The sequence below is a fragment of the Geotrypetes seraphini genome, chromosome 6 (genome assembly GCF_902459505.1).
Source record: "Geotrypetes seraphini chromosome 6, aGeoSer1.1, whole genome shotgun sequence".
Lineage (NCBI taxonomy): Eukaryota > Metazoa > Chordata > Amphibia > Gymnophiona > Dermophiidae > Geotrypetes > Geotrypetes seraphini.
The window spans coordinates 199,211,746-199,234,638 of record NC_047089.1 but is presented as its reverse complement, the minus strand read 5'-3'; the positions used below and the strand labels follow the sequence as shown (position 1 = coordinate 199,234,638).

The 22,893-nt window shown below is 40.9% G+C and overlaps 1 protein-coding gene across 1 annotated transcript in view; it reads right to left on the bottom strand.

Moving 5' to 3' along the window:
- LOC117362637 (zinc metalloproteinase-disintegrin-like VLAIP-A) overlaps positions 1–21,008 on the bottom strand; it is a 173,284-nt gene extending 152,276 nt beyond the window's left edge. Inside the window, exon 1 of the mRNA XM_033949347.1 lies at positions 20,828–21,008. Within this exon, the coding sequence (XP_033805238.1) occupies positions 20,828–20,882 (55 nt within the window). The 5' untranslated portion in view covers positions 20,883–21,008. The remainder of the gene's footprint in view (positions 1–20,827) is intronic.
- Positions 21,009–22,893: the final 1,885 nt, after the last annotated feature.

The window sequence follows — 22,893 nt, the reverse complement described above, 5'->3', positions numbered from 1 at the left end:
AGATGCTGTATGTTCTACAAATTTCTGGCATCTAAGCTACATTGGGATACTGGGCTAGATGGATCATTGGTCTGATCCAGTAAGGCTATTCTTATACTGCATCAAGGTGACACTCAATGAAGTTACAGAGTAATACTTTAAAACCAATAGGAGGAAATATTTTTTCACTCAGAGAATAGTTAAGTTCTGGAATGCGTTGCCAGAGGATGTGATAAGAGCAGTTAATGTAGCTGGTTTTAAAAAGGTTTGGATAAGTTCCTGGAGGAAAAATCCATGAACTGCTGTTGAGACAGACATGGGGGAAGCCACTGCTTGTCCTGGATCGGTGACATGAAATTTTGCTACTCTTTGGGTTTCTGCCAGGTACTTGTGACTTGGATTGGCCTCTGTGAAGACGGGATACTGGGCTAGATGGACCATTGGTTTGATCCAGTAAGGCTATTCTTACTGGTTCAAACCTTTCTTCAGGTTTGGTAAATATCGTCCTGGGTTCTTTCCTGAGTCATATTCAGATAAAAATATTGATAACTATCCCCTTAATGATTCTTACAGGTTCAGTTGGAAAAACAAGCCATTCACAACAGACGTTCATAATTACATATATATGTACTGTATATATATATATATATATATATATATATATATATATATATATATATATATATATATATATATATATATATGTAATATGTATGTAATATATATGTGTGTATGTATATATATATATGTAATTATGAACGTCTGTTATGAATGGCTTGTTTTTCCAACTGAACCTGTAAGAATCATTAAGGGGATAGTTATCAATATAGGCTACTGTTAAGACATGTTATTTTACCACTAAGTGGGAAAGTTATCAAGGTGGGCTACCATTAAGGGTCATAGTTATCGATGTGGGCTACCATTAAGGACTGTAGTTATCAATATGGGTTACCTTTAATAGGTGTTATTTTATTATTAAGGAAGTGACTTGTTTACAGAGCTGAGACCACTGCACCTGGGGCAGACATTCATAATTACTCCCCTGCTCTCCAACCCACAGAGATACATGTTCCCCCCCAAAAAAAAAAAAAAAAATTGCATTTGTTTTAATTGTGAGGGTGAGGAGAGAGTGGCATAGAGCAGCAGTTCTCCTCAGGACCTATCAGGGCCCAATAATCTGTCAGTCAAGATAGGGTGAGGGAGACCAAGAGACCATAAGAACATAAGCATAATTGTATTGGGACTGACCAAAGGTCCATCAAGTCTAATATCTACCAGTGGCCAATCCAGGTCACGAGTACCTGGTAATCCCAAAAGAGTAAAACAGATTTTTTCTGCTTTTCCCAGGAATAAGCAGTGGATTTTTCCAAGCCTATCTTAGTAATGGTTTATGCATTTTAAGACATTGTCCAAACCCCTTTAAAACCTACTATGCTAACCACTTTTACCAAATTCTCTGGTAATGAATTCCAGAGCTTAATTACACATTGTGCATCAGGACAGAAGAATTTGAGGTGGATAAGGGAGCAAGCCAAAGTGAAATATCCACATATTGAAGGCAGTTTTCTAACAAGGGATCCACTTAAAACACTGATTATGGTGCTTATTTTATGCCTATTCTGTAAAGAAAAGCAGATGCCTAGTCTGCACACAGGTCTTATAGTATTAAATACTTTTAACTAGTATCTTATCTAATATTTTTTCCCCAGTGTGAAATAATCATTCAAGACAGTCTTTTCTCCTTTTCCTCTTACACCTTTCTTCATAGCTGGTTTTTAGAAGGGTCTGGAAAATTTCCTGGAGGAAAAGTCTGTTATTGAGAAAGACATGGAGGAAGCCACTGTTTGCTACTCTTTGGGTTTTGGTCAGGTACTAGTGACCTAGATTGGCCACCATGAGAACGGGCTATTGGGCTTGATGGACCGTTGGCCTGACCAAGTAAGGCTATTCTTATGCTCTCTATAGACACTATTCCTCATCACACCTGTTGCCTTTCTCCTTACAGATGCTATTCCCTCTTCTATCTTCTCCTCTGCCTTCATCCTTCTTACCCCCTCTTTCCAGACACACTTTACCCCTTTTTAATTCTTCCCTCCTGAAGATATTACTTCATCTCACTTTGTCCCTTTAAAGAGGCTCTTCTTTCCTAATGCTCATTGCTCCTTGCATCCTTCCTCTCTTCAAATGCTATCCCTCTTCTTACCTTGGCTTCTCCTTCACCAGATCTTTCCCCTAACTCCCTCCTTCTCTCAATTTTCTACTTTCCCTTTTCTTCTCAGCCTTGGCAGACTACATGGGATTACCCAACTCAATTCCCCTCTCTCTGTGCATCCCTATTGGCCAGCAGTAGGAGACATGTCAAATCTGACATTTCCTGCCATGAAACCAAATCTCACAGCTCTTATCACAAGATTTGGCCCCAAGGTGGAAAGGGATGATGTTAGATTAAACAGATCTCTGTTGCCAGCCTATAGGAATGAATGGTGGGAGGGGGATTGAGTATGGGTAGTTCTGAAAGTATTTTACCAATTGGTGAATAAATTAAATAACTTGCTGAAAGTGAAGATCCTGGAGGCACGCCACAATCTAGATTGAAAAAGTTTGAGTGTTCACCTCCTGTAGATAAGCAAAAACTCCTGTTATTAAAGAATGAAGAAAACCATTGAGAAAGACAGGGGGGAAGCCACTGCTTGCCCTAGATTGGTAGCATGGAATTTTGCTTCTCTTTGGGTTTTTTTGCCAGGTACTGGTGACCTGGATTGATCACTGTGAGGACAGGCTACTGGGCTTGATGGACCATTGGTCTGACCCAGTAATTGGTCTGACCCAGCAATTATTATGTTCTTATTCAGCATGGGAAAGTGGGGATAGTGAAGAATGAAGGACGGAAGGATGGGAGTTAGAGGAAAGGAGTTTCCTTGTGCTCCTTAACACTTGATACCTTGGGCAGCCACCCTATTTGCCATTCTTTAGTCCTGATCCAGCTTGCCCAAAATTACAAGGACTATCAGCTTCCTACAACAAAGAATTTTGAGCGCTGCTACATAGTGCTTGTTCTTACAACATTTTAGAACCCTGTTGAAAACCTTTCTTTTCTCAAAGTATTTGGCCAAATAGTTCTAGGTGTCTTTTATATTATTTTATTATTAATTTTTAGTTAACCACGTTAAACTTCTGGTTATTACAGTTTATAAGCACGATGTTATGTTATGTAAACTCAAATCCTGGCTTCCCTGGTTCCTAGGCCATTGTGCTAAATACTAATAATAATAGCTTTAGTTATATCCCGTCATACCTTTTCAGTTCAAGATGGTATACAGTATTATTACATGGTACTGAAACAGTTACAGTTCCAGGTTTGAGAAGAGTGCAGATGTATCGGGATAATACAGCATGGGTTTGGGGTGGGAATAGATAGAGGGTAAAAAGGAAGAAGGGGTGAGTTGGGGGGTTAGTCATTGAGTGGAAGTTGGAAATTTAGACAAATTTGTCGAATAGGTGGGTTTTAAGAGCTTTTCTGAAAGATTGGTATGTCGGGGAATTCAGGAGGAAGTCACTTAGGGTGGTGTTGTTCCAGATGCCTGCTTGAAAGGATAGTGTTCTATCTAGGAATCTTTTGAATTGGCATCCCTTGGGGTTCGGGAAAGCGAATAATAATGGTTTGCGAGAGAGGCAGGGTTTAACCTGTAGGACAGAGTGTCTCAGGAAGTAGGTGGGTGAGGTGCTGAAAAGTGTCTTGTTACATAGACACCCAAACTTTAAGATAATTCTGGCCTCAATCGGTAGCCAGTGGAGTTTTTTTGAAATATGGGGTGATGGGGTCGGCTATTCCTCCGTCTTATATGCGGATTCTACAAAGGACACTCAAATTTGCATGCCCAAATTTGGGTGCGATCCTGAGATGAATGCACAACTAAATTAGATAATGAGTCAATTAGCATCAATAACTGGGCACTAACAATAATTTATTAATGGTAATTAGCACCTATTTGGATTTCCTTGCATATTGCTATGTGCTATTCTATAAAACTATGTGCCCTAATCCCATAGTGTACAACTCAAAAGGGGGTATGGCCACAGGTAGGTCAGGATTGTTCCGGAAATTTGTGCACACTGTTATAGATGTCATGGATGTATGCCCAAATTGGGCACTAGGAATTACACCTGGCTTTATCAAGGGTAAGCCCTGGCACCCAGATTTGGGAGTGGGAATCAAAGCTACACACTGTTCTATAAAGGGCACACAACTCAGGGGGCTCCATATAGAATAGCTCTGGACACCAATTTACTGAATCTGGTCTTTAATTGTGTTGAAAACTTTTTTTTGTTTGTTTGTTTAATCTGAGTATGACTCAGTATAGTATCTGCAAACACAGGAAGTTTCCCAGGGACCAAAGTAGAAGTTTAAAAAAAGGGGGATTTTGGAAAACATTTTTTTTTTTAAATTCTTTATTCATTTTGAAAACTTCAAGTGTGCACAAAAGATGATGCATTTACATAAATTATTATCATTACAGCTCAATATACTTAATAGAATAAAGACAAGACTTATTTTCTCACACCCACTTACCAATTTACAAACACCTCATAAAAATACTTGTAATCAACCCTTCTACATTTCTTAACAAATACCAAGACATATCCCCCTCCTCCCTCCCCGGATATGCATGTTTTCCCCTAATTATACAAATAAATCAATCTTTACAATATTTAGTTAATGAAAGTTTGGGATTTTGAAAACATGATGAAACATTTTTCATGAACTGAAGACACCAGAACTTTGCAGGCAAAAGAGTATAGTAACTATATTACATCCCCCCTCTTCCTGGGCCAATGACATCAATTAGAATGATGTATACTATAAAATGATCAGTTATATGATGACAGTGACACAGCCAAGATTGGGCCTCATAGACTCGCTCAATTCTTTCCCATTTTTCCTATGAGCTTGTGAGTAAGTAAAGAAAGATATTAACTAGTACAGAAAATGAGTTCATTGTTCTTATACTAAATAGGAAATCAAGGACAAATTAGTAAACCTGTGGAAGGCCCATATTCTGCCAGTCAATGAACAATATCATCCTAAAGTCATACTTAGGAATGTGTGACACACTGCGTCATAACTTTGAAACATTCACTTATACACAGATAAGCAGACTTCTGGAACAGTGATTAACAACTTGAATTCCGTTAAATGAAAATGCCTAGAAATACCGTTAACTGCAAGGTTTTCACCCAGTGTCATTAAGACTCATTAATAAAATGGCAACAACTAGCTCAATGGATCTCTTACATGTACACTAAGGGGCTGATTCTATAAATGATGCCTAAAAAGAAAATAAACCGGCCGTGTGTCAATCACACTTAGGCACCATTCACAAAATCATTATTAGCGGTGCTGTATAAAAACTGTGTCACAGAGACACATTTTTGAGTGCTGTTATCTTTTACTTTGTCTTTCACCTGTTGGTAATTCAGTTTTTATATACCACCTAGTTATATTTGATTTCTACATATGAGCTAATTGAGACATATTGAGGGTCCCAAGAAGACATTGACTCTTGAAACAGGTACGCGGTGCCTTGAAACACTGGCTGTGTTGAGTTCAGAGTCTAGATTGATTAATGACCCAATAAAGATCTACAAATCAAAAATATCTTGGTTAGTGACATCTCTGCTTCACATCTCTTTTGTTTGGATTTTTGCTCTGTTGTAGAGGTTCTGATTTGACTTTATTTTTATGGACGTTATAAAAGAATATAGCAGAGTAGAAGAATTCTGTTCTTGAGGGTTACAAAGAGAAGATATATGTTTTTAGCATTTTCCTGAAATGGTAATATGAAGAGGCCTGGCACAGACAGAGTGGTAGTCATTCTATAATTTGGGACCTAGAAATTCAAAGGTGGATTTAAATAACCTTTTTTCCGGAGAATTTGTTGGGGAGATGTAAAGGCCAGTTTGAATCATTGTGTTGCTTTTGAATTGTAAAAGGAGTTGGTAACATTTGTATCAGCCACTAGTCCCATTGAATTTTTTCCTTATATTGCCTTATAGACTATGCATGCAATCTAGAACTGTGGTCTTTTTTAAATTGGCAACCAGTGTAATTCCCTCAATGGCAGACTAGCTTTTTTGAAATGAGTCAGTCTAAAGATTAACCTAGCTACTGTGTTCTGGAGTAACTGCAGTCTCATGTATCCCTTCGCTATGATTCCAGAATACAGGGAATTGCAGTAGTCCAAATATGGGAGCAAAAGAGTTTGTACAACGATCCTGAAACTAGTTTGACTTAGAACATGTCTGATTGATCTTAATCTGAAGAAGAATTTTTTGACTAAGGAATTAATCTGGTCTTTAAGAGTTAGGTAAGAATCAAGCGAATCTTTGAAGAATGGTCTGAAATTTGGTAGCTAAAATGTAATGCTAAGAAATGCAAGGTCATGCATTTGGGCTGCAAAAACCCAAGGGAACAATACAGTTTAGGGGGTGAAGAACATGGGTGTAATTGTATGTGATGATCTTAAGGTGGCCAAACAGGTTGAAAAGGTCACAGCAAAAGCTAGAAGGATACTAGGGTGCATAGGAAGAGGTATTGATGCCCCTGTATAAGACTTTGGTGAGATCTCATTTAGAATATTATGTACAATTTTGGAAGCCGCACCTTCAAAAAGATATAAAAAAGATGGAGTCGGTCCAGAGAAAGGCTACTAAAATGGTGCGTGGTCTTCGTCATAAGGCATATGGGGACAGATTTAAAGATCTCGATATTTATACTTTGGAGGAAAGGCAAGAGAGGGGATATATGTATGACAGAGACAATTAAATACCTATGTTACCAAAAGGCTTGAATTGAGTTTCTTTCATTTGAAAGGAAGCTCTGGAATGAGAGGGCATAGGATGAAATTAAGAGGTGATAGGCTCATAAGTAATCTAAGGAAATACTTTTTTACAGAAAGGGTGGTAGATGCATGGAACAGTCTCCCAGAAGAGGTGATGGAGACAGAGACTGTGTACCCATTATTTTTAACTGGTTTGTTTATGGTTGATTTTGATATGCATTATATTTGGGTTAACTTGCACACTGTTTACCACTTCTTTCCATACAACATTATGGATATGATGTGGATTCTCTGGTGGTAACTGACTTTCAAACAGCTTTGTCTCTTGACTTGAGAAAAGGCAACATATAGCATTCAATACATGAAGACATATATACAGAGGTCGACACCAATGTTTGTCCTTGGGTTTTGTGCATGATCATTGCGAATGCTGGTCTTATAGAAAACTGATGTCATTGTACATTCAAGTTGGCCTTTACTTGAGTCTAAGGTGTAATGTGTACTTGTTGGTCTGATTGTTTTCCAGTGATGATGTTGGTTTTGATGATTTTGTTGCAGAGGCCAGTAACAATTAGCCTGGTTCATTGCAGAGTCCTTTTAAGATATCTAAGTTGCGCAGTTGCATGATGATTGTGGTTTTTTTTCCAACTTTAGCTCATGTAGTGGCAAATTGGCAATGTCGATGGAGTTTAGAAATTCTGGTATGAATTGGAGTGCTTGTTCTGGTTGGTCTTTGAATCAGAATTTTCATAGACTTTGTGCTCTCCAGGTAACTGATCTAGCATTGATCTGACTGACATGTTTGTTTAATGATATGAGTATAGCTCGGTCTTTCATGGCTTCATAGTTTTGAGTGGCGAGTGTTGAAACTTGAGCTCCTGATAAGAGCAGTGAGCCCAGTTCACAGCGACTGATACTGCTCCCAGCACGGTCCCTTCAGCTAGGGAATCTTTCAGGCTCCCTAGGCACTGGCCTAGAGTGAAAGCATCAGGTAAATGAACACAGTAAAAGCAGGCAAGGAAAATCATATCCACCAAGAAAGGTCAAAAAATAAAGATAAACTTTTATTCCTGACCCTGAGTCAGGTTGCTCTGATGTTATCAGTATGCTGTAATACTTTCCAACACATTCATTCAGAAACCAAAACATACAATGCTGGGCCAACCTGGCCACACTGCCTTCACAGACATTAGAATGGTTTCTTATTTCAAAAATCCAAAGGAAAAAAACACAAACTAGAATTGTGGCTGGACTTCAGTCTCTGCAATTCAGTCATCTTCATCAGCCTTAAAAGGGCAAAGATAAGTTCAGCATTACTCTTTTCCTATGAAGGAGCAGTAGAGAAAAATATATAAGGTTCTTGTTGCATGAAAATAAAACTTTTCAAAAACCCAAAAGTAAACTGCCAAAGTTGGAACTCTGACACAGACTGACTGCAGCTAGGGAACTTATACCAAACAGAGCTCGTCTGTGGCTGACGTTCCCTGCAGTAGCTTATCACCAGATAATTAGCCTCCAGCTGTGTGGAGAGGAGAGCAAACAAAAAGGCTCCGTAGTTTGCAAATGTTCAAGCAGTTCAAGCCAACAGTGTGAAGGAATTCCTCAGAGCCTAACTCTGGAAAGTTAGACAATTCTGCACACAAAATAAACTCAGTCCCAAAGCTTTCAAAAACAGGTAAGAATCCAAAATATCATAACATTTCCAACCTTTTAGCTTGTGTCCATGGCTTCCAATCTCTCATTAGGAATACTTGGCATACCAATATCCATGGGTTCCCAGCTTTCCAACTGTCTCTCACTGGTGGGTTCAGTCACCTCTGAAATGTCCACCATCTCACAGTCTTGTCCCAGCTCATCAGCATTCAGCTGGGGAGCTAAGTTGTGCTGCCTCTCAGGCTCACATTTCCAGCCTTTCTGATCCTCCTCTCTAGTCCTCAGCTGCCTCGTTTTAACAGGCTCCAAGCCACCCCTCCCTGCTCTGAAGAGGGGGAAGAAAGCTCCCTCTGCAGCTGTGTCTACTCACGTGGCAGTTTCCTGCTAGTTCTCTGTCCTTCTGGGAGATGTATTTTCCTGGCTCTTGAGGTCTTATGTGATCTAACAGCAGGCTTGGTAGAGTGACCTGCAGCTGGCCTGAACTCTCCCTGGCAGTCACTGTCTGTCTCATCAATCTTGGTGCAAGGGAGGTCAGCGCTATCATACTTGGCAGAGCCAACCTGGTCAGCTCTCCTGCATAGGAGTTTACTGCTCTTCCTAGTTAATCCTGTGATGAAGCTAGGAGGAGAGCTAGATTTATCACACGAGGCAATTTCCATAGACTTCATCAAGAGACTGCCATTAGAAAGAATGTCTTCAGTAGTTTAATTTTGTCCATGGCATTTATGTATAATTCTCCATTTCCAAGCTTCAGGAGATTTCTGGGTCGACATGCATTTTTTTTTAATTTTTTTTTTTTTTAGCAAAAAGTAAGTGAAGTGGCACCAGAGGTCACTTCTTTTGACTGATATGTCTAGTAGTTCACATCAGATGACTTGGGGTTTCTACTCCTAGAAACCTCCAAATGGTAAATTTGGATTTGCAATGGCGCAGAGCAGGTGATCTATATTATAGAGTCCATATTTTGGAAACGTAGGTGCTTCATCCACTAGGAAAATGTCAACTTTGGCAAGTTCTGTGGCTTTAGTTGATCCAGGTTTGAAGTCTGAAATTGATTGTGATGTGAGCAGTGCTTTGAGTCCAAAGGTCTTGTGTGAAGTTCATCCTTTAGGAAGTAGCATGGACACAATTCTGGTGAAGGCCATGCATTTCATATTGCAATTTTGTCCACAAAATTGTCTTGTAGATAAAGATCTTGCCTGTGCTACCAGGTCCATCAATGAAGAAGGATCTCTGTCAAGTATTAGCATCATCAAATACATGTAGGATGGTGTCAACAATTTTGATTTGACTTCCTTTAAGACGTCAGTACATTCATTCTCCATGGGCAGTTAGTTAGCTGATCAGTATTTATATTTTCTTTGTTTTGCTTGCTACTGTTGTCATCAATGTCATTCATGCCAAATCACTGTAGCCAGTAAAGGTAATGTCTACCTTCTGTTGCTTCGGTATTCAACTTGTAGGTGATAATTCAATGAATACATTTCATTGCTTGTTCGATAGAGCTGCCAGTTTGTTTTGCCTCTGACATTGCTGATGACTTTGAACATTGTCTGTTTTGCATCTTATTACTATGTAACAAAGGGGCTTTTACTTAACACTATGTTAGGGCAAATAACATGGGTTATTGTTGTAACCCCGCTTAATAACTTCGCTAATGGTAAAATTAGCACATGGGCATTAATATCAAAAATAGTAAATTTGGCCATTTTTTTTAGTTCAATAAGTTTTATTGTTTTAATAGAAAGTACAGAAAAGGAAGGTGCAATAGCAATATACAATAACCAACTGTTATGGTAAAAATGGCCTTAACATGAGTGAAAGACCCACTAAGGATACTTTTTACCATAGTTTGAAAAAAGGGCCCCTACATTTCTACTATATTTGAACAACAAAAATGTTTTATTTCAATGTCAAATCTTATTTGTTTACTTTTATGTCTTATCATATTTTTCTATTAATACTCTGGGAGACCAATCTGCATGAGCCAGCTATGGTGACAGTGCAATGCCTTTTTGGGGCAGAGGTTTTCAGATCTGGGAATGTGCATGCCCTCCCCCCCCAAAAAAAAAAAAAAAATTTGTTTTGGATTTTTTGAATTTTTCACTCAACAAATCAGCTCCGGAACTGAGGATGTGGTAACTGCAGTCAGTGTATCTTGGTTTAAAAAAGATTTGGCCAAGTTCCTGGAAGAAAAGTCCATAATCTACTATTAATATAAACATGGGGAAAGTCTAGGCTTAGATGCACCATTGGTCTGACCCGATATGGATATTCTCATGTTCTTGTTTTTAATGGGTACATTGTATATCTGTTAGAAATTTTTTGCATGTGTAAATTGCATGTATGGGCATTAATTTGTAGGTATAAATTGGTCTGGAAGGCCATTTTTTAAATTTTGCCCTTGTAAAAGATATGTCATACCCAATTATAAGTTTAAAAATGTAGATGCTGACAGCAGATCTCCCAAGTGCTCTGAGTAAATGATTTAATATCTTTTTCAGTAGCTCTTAAATAAGATTTGTGATTAACAATCCCCAGTTTTTCAACTGATATATTGTGGCAGATGGCTTTTCTTCCTCTTCAATGGTTCATTATACAGTATATACTATTTTGTTTAGACTGTACTGTATATCCAAGCTTCCAAGTTTATTTAGCATTTGACATACCACATTGGCAAAACATCTTTGTGGTTTACATTTAATTCTACAAAACTAAAATAAAATGGAATAAAAAGATAGAAATACAAAATTAATAGTAAAGTAAATGAAATAATAATGTAAAAGCTGATTTTGTGCTCTTAAATTCAGGTTGATCACTGTGAATTTATAAAGTATTAGCCAAATGCATCCATAAACAATAAAAGCTTGTAATAATGTTTTAAAACACAAAAAATTAGATTTTTTTTTTTTCCCCCCAAACTTGACCATTAACTGAGAAAATACAATCTCTATTGGATGCATATATAACTTATCTTGCAGAAGGAACTACGAAAAGTTTTTCCTGGAAGGAACGTAATGTACGAGAAGGTGAATAAGGTACTAGATAGTTGTCCAAATATGGTGGAAACTGATTAGAACGTATCTTGAAAACCAGAAGTAGAATCTTATATGTTAATATTTTATCCGGAACCAGTGTGCCAACTTCAATAATGGAGTGATGTGATCAAATTAATTTTTTCCTGTAATTGTAGGTACAGTATTGTGACAGGAATCTGGCTGGCCCTACTAGAAACAGGGAGAAAGTCCCTGTAAGACCCATTAAAAACCCTGTTACCAGGTATAGGAAACATCCTGAACAGTTTAGAAATCCTGTGCACAACTTTAGAAAGGAGCCCGTCCCTTTAAGAGTGTCCAGAGCTCAGGCTGACATTGAGAACATAAGAATATAAGAACTACCATCTCCGGATCAGACCTTCGGTCCATCAAGTCTGGCGATCCGCACACACGGAGGCCCAGCCAGGTGTACAGCTGGTGTAATTTTAGTCACCCATATCCCTCTATGCCTCTTGTAAGGAGATGTGCATCTAGTTTGCTTTTAAATCCTAGAACGGTGGATTCCGCAATAACCTCCTCTGGGAGAGCATTCCAAGTGTCCACCACTCGTTGCGTGAAGTGGAACTTCCTAATATTTATCCTAGACTTGTCCCCCCTTAGCTTCAGTCCGTGTCACATTGGACATTGTAAATAATTTTTTTTTCCTGCTCTATTTTGTCGATTCCTTTCAGTATTTTGAAAGTCTCGATCATATCTCCTCACAGTCTCCTTTTCTCAAGGGAGAACAATCCCAGTCTCTTAAGTCGTTCCTCGTATTCCAAGTTCTCCATACCTTTTATTAGCTTCGTTGCTCGTCTCTGCACCCTCTCCAGCAGTTTTATATCCTTCTTTAGGTTGGGAGACCAATGTTGGACACAGTATTCCAAGTGTGGTCTGACCATTGCTCTATATAGCGGCATTATAACTTTCTCCGATCTTCTCGTGATTCCTTTCTTTATCATGCCTAACATTCTATTTGCTTTCTTTGCCGCTGCCGCGCATTGTGCCGACAGTTTCAGGGTCCTATCTATCAGTACACCCAGGTCCTTTTCCTGTTCGCTCTTACCCAGAGTTGCAACTGACATTCTATACTCGTGTTCCTTGTTCTTTCTGCCTAGATGCATTACTTTGCACTTTCCACATTAAACTTCATCTGCCATTTCTTCGCCCATTTCTCTAACAGACACAAGTCACTCTGGAGTTCCTCGCTATCCTTCTGCGATCTGATTGCCCGGCATAGCTTCGTGTCATCTGCAAACTTGATGATCTCACTGGATATTCCTTCTTCTAGGTCATTGATGAAAATATTAAATAAGATGGGCCCAAGTACCGGGCCCTGGGGCACACTGCTAGTCACTTTCTCCCAGTCTGAGAACTTCTCATTTATGCCCACTCTCTGCTTTCTGTTCTTCAGCCATTTACCTATCCATCTTAGTATACCTCCCTCTATTCCATGGCTTTGTAGTTTCTTGAGAAGTCTTTCATGTGGAACCTTATTGAACGCTTTCTGGAAGTCCATGTATATTATGTCCACTGGTTCTCTACTATCAATTTGTTTGTTCACGGTCTCAAAAAATTGAAGTAAATTCGTCAAACATGATTTCCCTTTCCTGAAGCCATGCTGACTGGCTCTCAGACCACTGTTCAGGCAGTGGGCCTGATGGGCCGCCGCGAGAGCGGACCGCTGGGCGAGATGGACCTCTGGTCTGCCTCAGCGGAGGCAACTTCTTATGTTCTCATCAGGTCGTGTGTATCCAAGTGCCGGATTATGCTATCTTTAATCAGTGCTTCAACCATCTTTCCAGGGACAGACGTAAGACTCACAGGTCTGTAGTTGCCCGGTTATACTTTTGATCCTTTAAGAGGAGAACCCTTTAAGAGGGCTCTTTAAGAATTTGTCTATCCCTGCTAGGAGGGGTTGTGGCTGGTTGTCGGGGCTCCCATTTACTGAGCTTTCCTTGTCAGACAGAGGGGAGAGACCGCTGGAACAAGCATCTGAACGTATGTTGGGAAGGAAGCCAGTCCTTCCAGCTGAACCAGGGCCAGCAGAAGGCAGTTTCTCTGAGGACTGGGAAATGGAGGAACTGGAAGCCAGCCATACCAAACCAGTCTAAGAAGCCCAGCCTGAGGACTATGATATGGAGTGCCATGAGGACTATGTTTTGCCTGACTGTGGAGAACAGCAGATGGACTGTGAGTAGGCTGTTAAGCCAAGCAGTTTTTTCCTCACTGGAGTTTTGCATTTTGGCCTTTTGTTTTAAAGCCTGCCTGAGGATTATGCTGGGGACATTGCGGGGTTCTAGCCACCCCAGGAACTGTAGAAACCAGTAGCTGAAAGTTTTGAGTTTTTGTGTTTTATTTTTGGAGCTGCTTGTGCACTGCTCTGAGTTGTGCTTGAGGGTGAAGAAGTAAAACCTGTCTTTTGGTAGAGCCGGTCTTTTGGGAGGGCGGCAACACCTGTGTTGTACAGGCCTATCTCCTCCCAGCCTGTTGGGGATTCGGCTCTACCCAACAGGGCCACAACCAGAGCCAGGGAGAGTGTTCTTCAAAGGAGAAGTGTTTGACTGTTGCACTGTTTTGTTAGGCCCCAGAGTGAGGCCAGAAGGAAAAGTTTTGGACTTTTGTTTATGGACTTGGCAAAGTCTAAAAGCACGGCTTGTGCTAAAGTGGAACTTACTTGTTTCCTAATAAGAATGAACTGAATTCATAGAAGCCTTTTTCTTTTTGCTCATGCCATTTCTGCAATTGTGTTTGAAGTTTGTTTACCATTAAAGTGTTTTGCCTTATTCAACCAGGGAATCTCAGTGTGCAGTTCTTGGGAGGCACTGAAAGCTGTGTTCCACTACCTTTATTCAAACTCTGAGACTGGGATTCAGAGGGGCAACTAGGCCTAGCCAGGTTCCTGTCCCATAGTATATATGCATATTCATGCACTTTTTTTTAACACTCATCAGAGAGGCAATTCAGATCTGCAACAGTCCAAAGCAACAAAGGAGCAGAGCCTAGAAGAACTATTTCTTTTAATAAGGAAATAGCTTTGAAATATTTCATCTGAGTTCTGCTCTTTTGCTGTTTCTAATCATTTTTTAGCCACCTGCACAAACAGAATATGTGCTATCAAGTGGATATCTCTAAGAAACACAAAGTGATCTTCAACAGTTAGGGGGGGGAGTTATCAATGTGGGTTAACATTCACATGGTTTGTTTGTTTTTTTAATGGTTAGCCCCATTTATTAGGTCTCACTGCATAAAATGGGATCTGTGCTAAATTAGCACAAGTTGGTGGTAAAATAACATATCTTAATAGTAGCCCATGTTGATAATTATGCCCCTAAATGACCTGTACTGTCCATTTGATTCCATTTTGTAAGAACTTTGGGGAAAGGTACTAACTGAAGAATCAGAGACCAAAAATACTTGTAAAGTCATATAACAAAACAAAACAAAACACTCAGCCTAGCAATGCCTAGCATTTCTAGCAGCAAAAAACCTATAACAGCATCAAATATTTCTGATAGCCAAAAGTGCATGCTTTTTAGTCAGGGAAGCAACAAAAAGGGTTTAGAGCAGTGGTTCCCAAACCAGTCAGGTTTTCAAGATATCCCTAATGAATATGTATGAGAGAAATTTGCATATAATGGAAGTGACAGGTATGCAAATCTCTCTTATGCATATTCATTAGGGATATCATGAAAACCTGACTGGCTGGGGGTCCCCCAGGACGGGTTTGGGAACCACTGGTTTAGAGTTTGAGTCACAAGACATATGATAGGATATATATACCCTAGATCAGGGGTAGGCAATTCCGGTCCTCGAGAGCCGGAGCCAGGTCAGGTTTTCAGGATAGCCACAATAAATATGCATGAGATAGATTTGCATCTCAAGGAGGCAGTGCATGCAAATCCATCTCGAGGACCGTAATTGTCTACCCCTGCCCTAGATCAATGTTTCCCAAATTGATCATGGAATACCCCCTTGCCAATCAGGTTTTCAAGCTATCCACAATGAATATGCATGAGATTGATTTGCATTCACTGCCTCCATTATATGCAAATCTCTTTAATGCATATTCATTGTGGGCAATGGGCATCCTGAAAACCTGACTGGCAAAGGGGTAATCCAAGACTGATTTAAGTAACCTCCCTAGAGGAATGGAGGGACAGAGAAGATTTGAATATTTGAAAGGTATTACTATACAAACAAATCTTTTTTAGAGAAGGGGAAATGGTAGAACTAGAAGACTAGATTGCAAGGAGGTAGATTTAGGAGTAACATTAGGAAATACTTTTTCATGGAGAAGGTGATGTATGCTTGGCATATCCTTTGGTAGAATTAGTGAGGACAAAATCAGTGAAAGAACTCAAAAACATGTGGGATAAACATAAAGGCAAAAGAGAAGCAAAATAAGTGGCCTTCACACTTTAAACAGAGTATAGAGTAAGCTACATGGAGTGGCAGGTACTATTCTGGCCACCTTGTTGAGCAGATTGGCTGATCATACAGGAATTTACTAGGTACATTAGATATATTTGTGAGCCCACCGGAGACAGATGGAGAAAATGCTTGAGTACCTGATTATAAACTGCCTAGATCACCTTGATAAGCGGTATATAAATACCTAAGTAAATAAATAAATTCACCACATTACTATCTATTACATACAATATTACTCCATTTGAGATACTTGGCATTAGAAAGCTGCAAAATATATTTTTTCTGTATTTCGTTAATGTGTTTCAGATTACTCTGAAAGAAACATACATTAAGCAAATCAATCTTGTCCATTTAGGGGTTTTATTCCCCCATTTTTTCTCTCTACTTGTGTGAAAAAAAACTGCTTAAAATACGCTATTAGAGGAACTTTGATTGGGAAATCTGACTTGTTTGGCAATAAAGAATTTACCCCTCCCCCCTTTAAGAAGCCACAGTCAGCTGCGGCGGTATTAGCTCTGATGCTCATAGGAATCATATGAGCATTGGAGTAATATCACTGCGGCTGGTGATAAAAAAAGCTTAACACAGCTTTGTAAAAGGAGCTCTTAAAAATAAAAGAAGAACATTTTGAGTGTGCTGAAAAGGGAAAGGGAATGGGACATATAGGCCCTGATTCTGCAAAGTGCTCCCAATTGTAGGCAGCTGTAGGCGTCCTACAGCTGTCTAATCAGCAAATCGGGAGGCAATTTTTCTAAAAAAAAAAATGCTCTCCAGGCAGGCCGCCTATATTGAAGGTGCCTCCAGGGAGCCTAGAGAGGCCCGCAAGCCCGCCTAAGCTTGCCTAAGGCTATGCGATAGCCTTAAGTGAACCTAGGCGGCCCTATGCGTCTCCCGAGCAGAACAGGAGATGCTTACAATGTAGGCTAGCAAAATGCTGGCCTACATGGCAAGTAGATGCGGCCGCTGTACCTAATCGTGGCAAGGATCTCCCTGCCGTGATTAGTATAGTGGCTGCAGCTACGGCAGCAAGTCTCCCCTCCCCCCAGCGATCGCAGCAGGAGAGTGCCCAACCCCTCCTGCTGACAGAACCCACCCCCCGACAATCGCCGGCAGGAAGGTGCTCAACCCTTCCTGCCGACAGAACCCACCCCCTTGACAATAGCGGCAGGAGGGTACCCAACCCCTCCTGCTGACCCCCCCATCGGCCCTCCCGAAGATCGTTGCAGGAGGGTGCCCAACAGTTCCTGCCTGACCCTCCCAATGAACCCCCCACCCCGGAACCCCCCTTTGGGCTTACCTGCAAGTTGGACAGGATGGCTCCTCGCACATCCGGCCTGCAGGCCCGCCTCCATCCAAATGAAGCAAGCCCACCCCTCCCCTTGCCCAACCCACTGGATCCTAGGCCTGATTGGTCCAGGCGCCTAAGTCCCCTCCTGCTATAGGAGAGACCTTAGGCGCTTGGGCCAATCAGGCCCTAGGATCCTGTGGGTTGGGCAGGGGAGGGACGGGCCAGCATCATTTGGATGGAGGCGGGCCTGCTGGCCGATCGTGTGAGGAGCCGTCCGGTCCAACTTGCAGGTAAGCCCAGAGGGGGTTCCAGGGTAGGGGGGATCGTTGGGGGGGTTCGGCAGGAGGGGTTGGGCACCCTCCTGCCGGCGATCTTAGGGATGGGCCGGCAAGAGAGGTTAGGTACTCTCCTGCCACGATCTTCAGGAGGACCGTTGGGGGGATCGGCAGGAGGAGTTGAGTACCTTCCTGCCACGATTTTCGGGAGGGCCGTTGGGGGGTCCGGCAGGAGGAATTGGGTACCCTCCTGCTGCAATCATCGGGGGGTGGGGGGGTGGGTTATGTTGGCAGGAAGGGTTGAGTACCTTCTTGCCGGCGATCTTAGGGGGGCGTTGGGGGGGTCCAGCAGGAGGAGTTGGGCACCCTCCTGCCGGCGATCTTTACTGGCGCCGTTGGGGGGTCCGGGGAGGGGGGTTGAGCATGTTAAACCCGATTCTGAGCGTCTGTAACATGGACGTCGGTTACAGAATCGGGTTAACTTTGGGCGGGTGTAGGCCCAATTCTTTTTTTTAGTTCAAAAATTTTTATTGAGTTTAATAGATGAAGTACAATAAATGTTAACAAGGCAAGAAACATGCATGTCGTACGAATGCAAAGTAGGCCCAATTCTGTATAGGACACCCGGGACTGGCGTCCTATACAGAATCCGGGCCCTACTGTATACTGCTTTTTTGTGGTTATACATTCAAAGCAGTTTACATATATACAGATACTTTTTTTGTACCTGAGGCAATAGAAGATTAAGTGGCTTGTGCAGGGAAGCAGTGCTGGGATTTAATCCCATAACCTCTGGGTGCTGAGGCAGCAGCTCTACTACTAGGCCACTTTCCTTAAATAGCCAAAGAAATAAAGAAAATGATAATCCTTGAAATTTCTCGTGGAAACTACAATTTTGGAAGGGACAGGGGAAAATTTTTTTTGTATTAATTTTGGAGTCTGATCCACACAACAGCTTCATAAGTGAGTAAAAAAGGGAAATGTTTCTTCCTACTTGTTCCCTAATTTATACTACAGACCGTTTTTTGTTGTTGTTGTTGAAGAGCTCAGAGCACTTTGAAGTTTTTGCAGGCAGCATTTCATCTGAGGACTAGGAAGCTGATCATGTGAGCTGTAATTCCTGCTAACTTTCCCCCTCTTGTACCTAGAGTAGGGGTGTCAAAGTCCCTCCTCGAGGGCTGCAATCCAGTCGGGTTTTCAATATTTCCCCAATGAATATGTATGAGATCTATTAGCATACAATGAAAGCAGTGCATGCAAATAGATCTCATGCATATTCATTGGGGAAATTCTGAAAACCCGACTGGATTGCGGCTCTCGAGGAGGAACTTTGACACCCCTGACCTAGAGGATGAGGTGCAGTAACATTGAAGGAACTGATAAGCTTGTGCTGGCTGCATTTTGATGTCATGAGGTACTCGTGGGACAATGGGAATCAGGGAGTCTGGCATTCTACACCTCTTTATCAGATTGGCAAATGTGTGCACTATTTTCTAACATTCTTCTTCTTCTTAGGTGCCATTGACTCATGCTCCAGTCCTAGCAACTTAATGAATTACAGATCTAAAAAGAAATTGGTTTTGTGCTGAATATCTCTGAGTATGTTTGTAGTTTTTTTTTCCCTAACATACTCAGATATTTATTTTTTCTTTTGTTTAGCTGTTTGGTTCGCAAGCTGTTCCATTTTGTGTTGAAAGGAACTAGGAATGCTGTTTGCTCTGTTTTTAGCCCTGGAGCTACTGGTTTAATCCATCGAGTTATTAATTATGCAAATAGGCTGGAAACCACTTCCCCACAAAGGGGAGAGCTAATCATTGAACAACTCGGGAACAAAGCTGCACACAGCCCAAGCATCAGAGAAATGCCAATCAAAGTTTCGAGTTTGTTAGGTGTTTATATACTGCATATCAAGGTTTATATAATCGGTTTTACATTCAGGTACTCAAGTATTTTCCCTATCTGTCCCGGTGGGCTCACAATCTGTCTAACATACCTATATTCACAGATGATGGCAGAAAAGACCAAGTGACCCATTTAGCTGAACCTCATTTTCTAGTAAAAGATTCCTTCAGAGTTTCATTATCTCCAGAAGGAACTCTATCTTAGAAAGTGGTCAGGAATTTAATAAAGACATAATGCAGGAAAAAAGCAGAGGGCAGCTGATTTTTAAGAAGCCGTGTTAGGCTTTTTTTTATTGCTGACTACAGAAGAACTAGCTCTGATGCTCTTGGGGGGGAAGGGGGAAGTATAATATAAATAAGTAATTTCTCTTTCTGAAATTTCTGGGGTTTGATTTTAATATGTGTTTAATTATGTGATGTATGTTAATTTTAGATTTGATTTATTTTATATCTCTCTTGTATAAGCTGAATGGCTCATGATACAAAGCATCTAGTAACAGTCAAATAATATAACAATATATATAAAAGCACTCCTTTATCCTTCATTATCAAAATATTGCTTAAAAAGTCAATTTCAATTTCTTGCAAAATCAGAAGAAGCTATTTTTCTCCTTTACAGACCATGTCACACTTATTCCAGAGGAGAGCAACAATATAACTGGAAATTTCTTGTAGATAATAAATGGTCAACAAAGATGAACGACATAATAGACCCTTCGATTAATACTTCAAAGACCTATAGTCCAATCAACTCATTAAATAATATGGCGGGCCTTTATATAAACTAAACAGGAAACTGAATATCAGTATTGTTTCATTGCACTGATGGCAGTTTTGACTGTATATTGCTTTGGGCATTAGGTACAAGTGATTAATGAATAGAAGTGAACAAAAAATAATCCGGGTTAAAAGCTATTTATTTATTTATTTTCAGAAGATCCATCGTGTGATATCTATCTCTGGGACTGTAGTTTGACTTTTATCTCAGTACCCTTTCTTAATTATCGAACATAAAAATGCATTTGTCTCATCAGATGAGAATAAATACAACAGTATCTGAATATAATGCATCTCGAATGATTAAGAAATGTATAAGCTAAATTCAAATCCCCTTTCCCCTTGCTGTAGTTGTTTAATTATTACTGGACTACAGCTGGGTAAACAAACAGCAAGAAAGGACGTAAGGTTTTTGGTCATACAGAGCCAGTAGAAGTTCAGGCATTGAGCGCACAAATCTCTGACAGTCACTTGACTTCTAGTTTCCTGTTCTTATTACAGGGAAGGTGGAAAGGACAGTCTGTTAGTGATGGAGCAAGTCAGCATGTCAGACGAGATGCATTGATTCTGGAGCATCAGCAGCCATAGTCATAAATTAGTGCTTTGTCCCCATATGAGAAGTAATACAGAACAAAATTTCTCTTACCTTTCTGCTCAACCAGTAACAAGATGCAAGTGAGATGGAGTAACTGAAGATGCATTTCAGGTAGGGTGATGGAGTTAGAAGTACTATTAATGTCTTCAGGAATTAAGGTGTTTTGTGTTACAGCTTGGTATAAGTTCACTCCCCTGATACTATCTCCTCACAGACTGAGAAGAAACAAGGAGAGCGCGCCTTTTTATTCTTGTCTCTGCATGAGCAAATATGTTTGCCTAAGGAGTTGCACAACTTCTGCAGGTCTCAAGAATGTATTTGTAGTAGAAGGCGGAAGTGTTGACTGGAACTTGTTTCTGTGAGGACTGACTGATGTTTATAGGCTAGGCTGTCAGCATTCAAAAGAGAAATAATAAAACCAGGCTTCCAAAACCTGTCCCGGTGATCCCACAGGCAACAGGTTTTCAGGATTTCCCCAATGAATATGCATGAAATAAATTTGCATACATTGTTCTCATATGTATTCTTAGCTGATATCCTAAAAACCTGACTGGCTGTGGGGGTCAACAAGATAGGAATTTTACTTAAAGACAAGTGTTTAATTATGATGAGCGATGTGAAGAAAAAAAAAAAGAGGAAATTGAAGTCACCTCTCAGTACTAATCACAGATACTGAGGGGCATAATAAAAAATGTGCCTAAGTCTGAAGATGTCTAAGTCAAAACTACACAGGAGGAAAATAACTTCAAAAATCAAACATCGTGAAAAAAATTCAAGAAAATAAACAAAAAACACGCTAGTGTAATTGCTGTAACTTTTTAAAAATCCTCTTAGAACTTCACATTCCTTATTCTTTAATCAGTGGGTAGATTGTGCTCAGAGACATGGAGGACAAAGGGGACAGAAAATTCCCAAAAAACTTCAGCCCCCAATCATTGCAAAACTTCCACCTTAACACACTTTTATATGTACATGACTTGAAAGATTGTATTATTGGAAAAGCACTTATCTTTTGTGTATAGTTCTATGGCCTCGACGTGCCACGTTTCAAAATTTCTTCAGGAAGCCAAATGGTAACAGCGAAAGACTCTTAAGTCTTCCAGAATGGATGTCAGTCTCTGGTCTAGCTTGCAATTCAGCTTTCAGTGAACTTTTGATATCTGCTGAAGATGGACAGCCAGCAGGAAAAATGTCCATTTTCAAAGCTGCCAATCGTCTATCTTTTATGTTTGAAAATGAGCTAGGTATAAGTTTTAGTCCTTAGGACATCTACCTTTTTTGCCCATTTTCAAAAATAAAAACGTCCACGCACAAAACGTATAAAAGCAAGTTTTGTAGACATACCCACCAACTACGTTGTCTGATCGTGGCAGAAGGAATCCCTATCTGCTGAGAAAATTTTGAGGATTCCTGGCAGCTCAGCTGATTTGGATTCCCCCCCCCCCCTCCCGCCAGGATAAGTTGAACCGTGGAGCCCTACACACTTCCTCTGACATCCCTTGACATCCCCCACATTCTCCCGACATGCTGGACCTCCCGCTGACATCACCTACATCTTCCTGACATCACCCACATCCTTCCAACACCCCAGACCTCCCCCAACATGCCCTGACATCTCCTCATCCCCACATCCCCCCCCTACATTCTTGGGCCCCTCCTTCCGCATCTCTGGAACCTCCCCCATACCTTTGGAAGAGCAAACGGCAGGAGGGACACTCACTCCCTCCTGTCTACAGGGCCGTGCGCTGTAAATGATGGGGCTTCCCCCTCCCAATGTATCTTGGGATGCAGTGGGAGGGGCTGAAGGCCCTGTTTGGCTCAAAATGATGATTTTGCTCAAAATTGACAGATTAACTCCTCAGGCCTTTTTAGCCCTATATCATGCCAGGTTTGTACAGGTTTGTGTTGGATGGCCATCCGAGAAGCATCCATGTCCCTTGTGTGATGGAACGAGCAGGAAAGGGGTGAGAGTCTCGAGCTCAGCCTCCTCTGAGTCCTCAAGGTCTGGGGATCCGCAGGAGGTGCATCCCCAGGGGTAGAGACCCCTTCCAGGACCCTCTGAATCTGTATTTAAAAAGTGCAGTAATGTGGGTGCCATGGAGCCCAGGTCAGAGGGA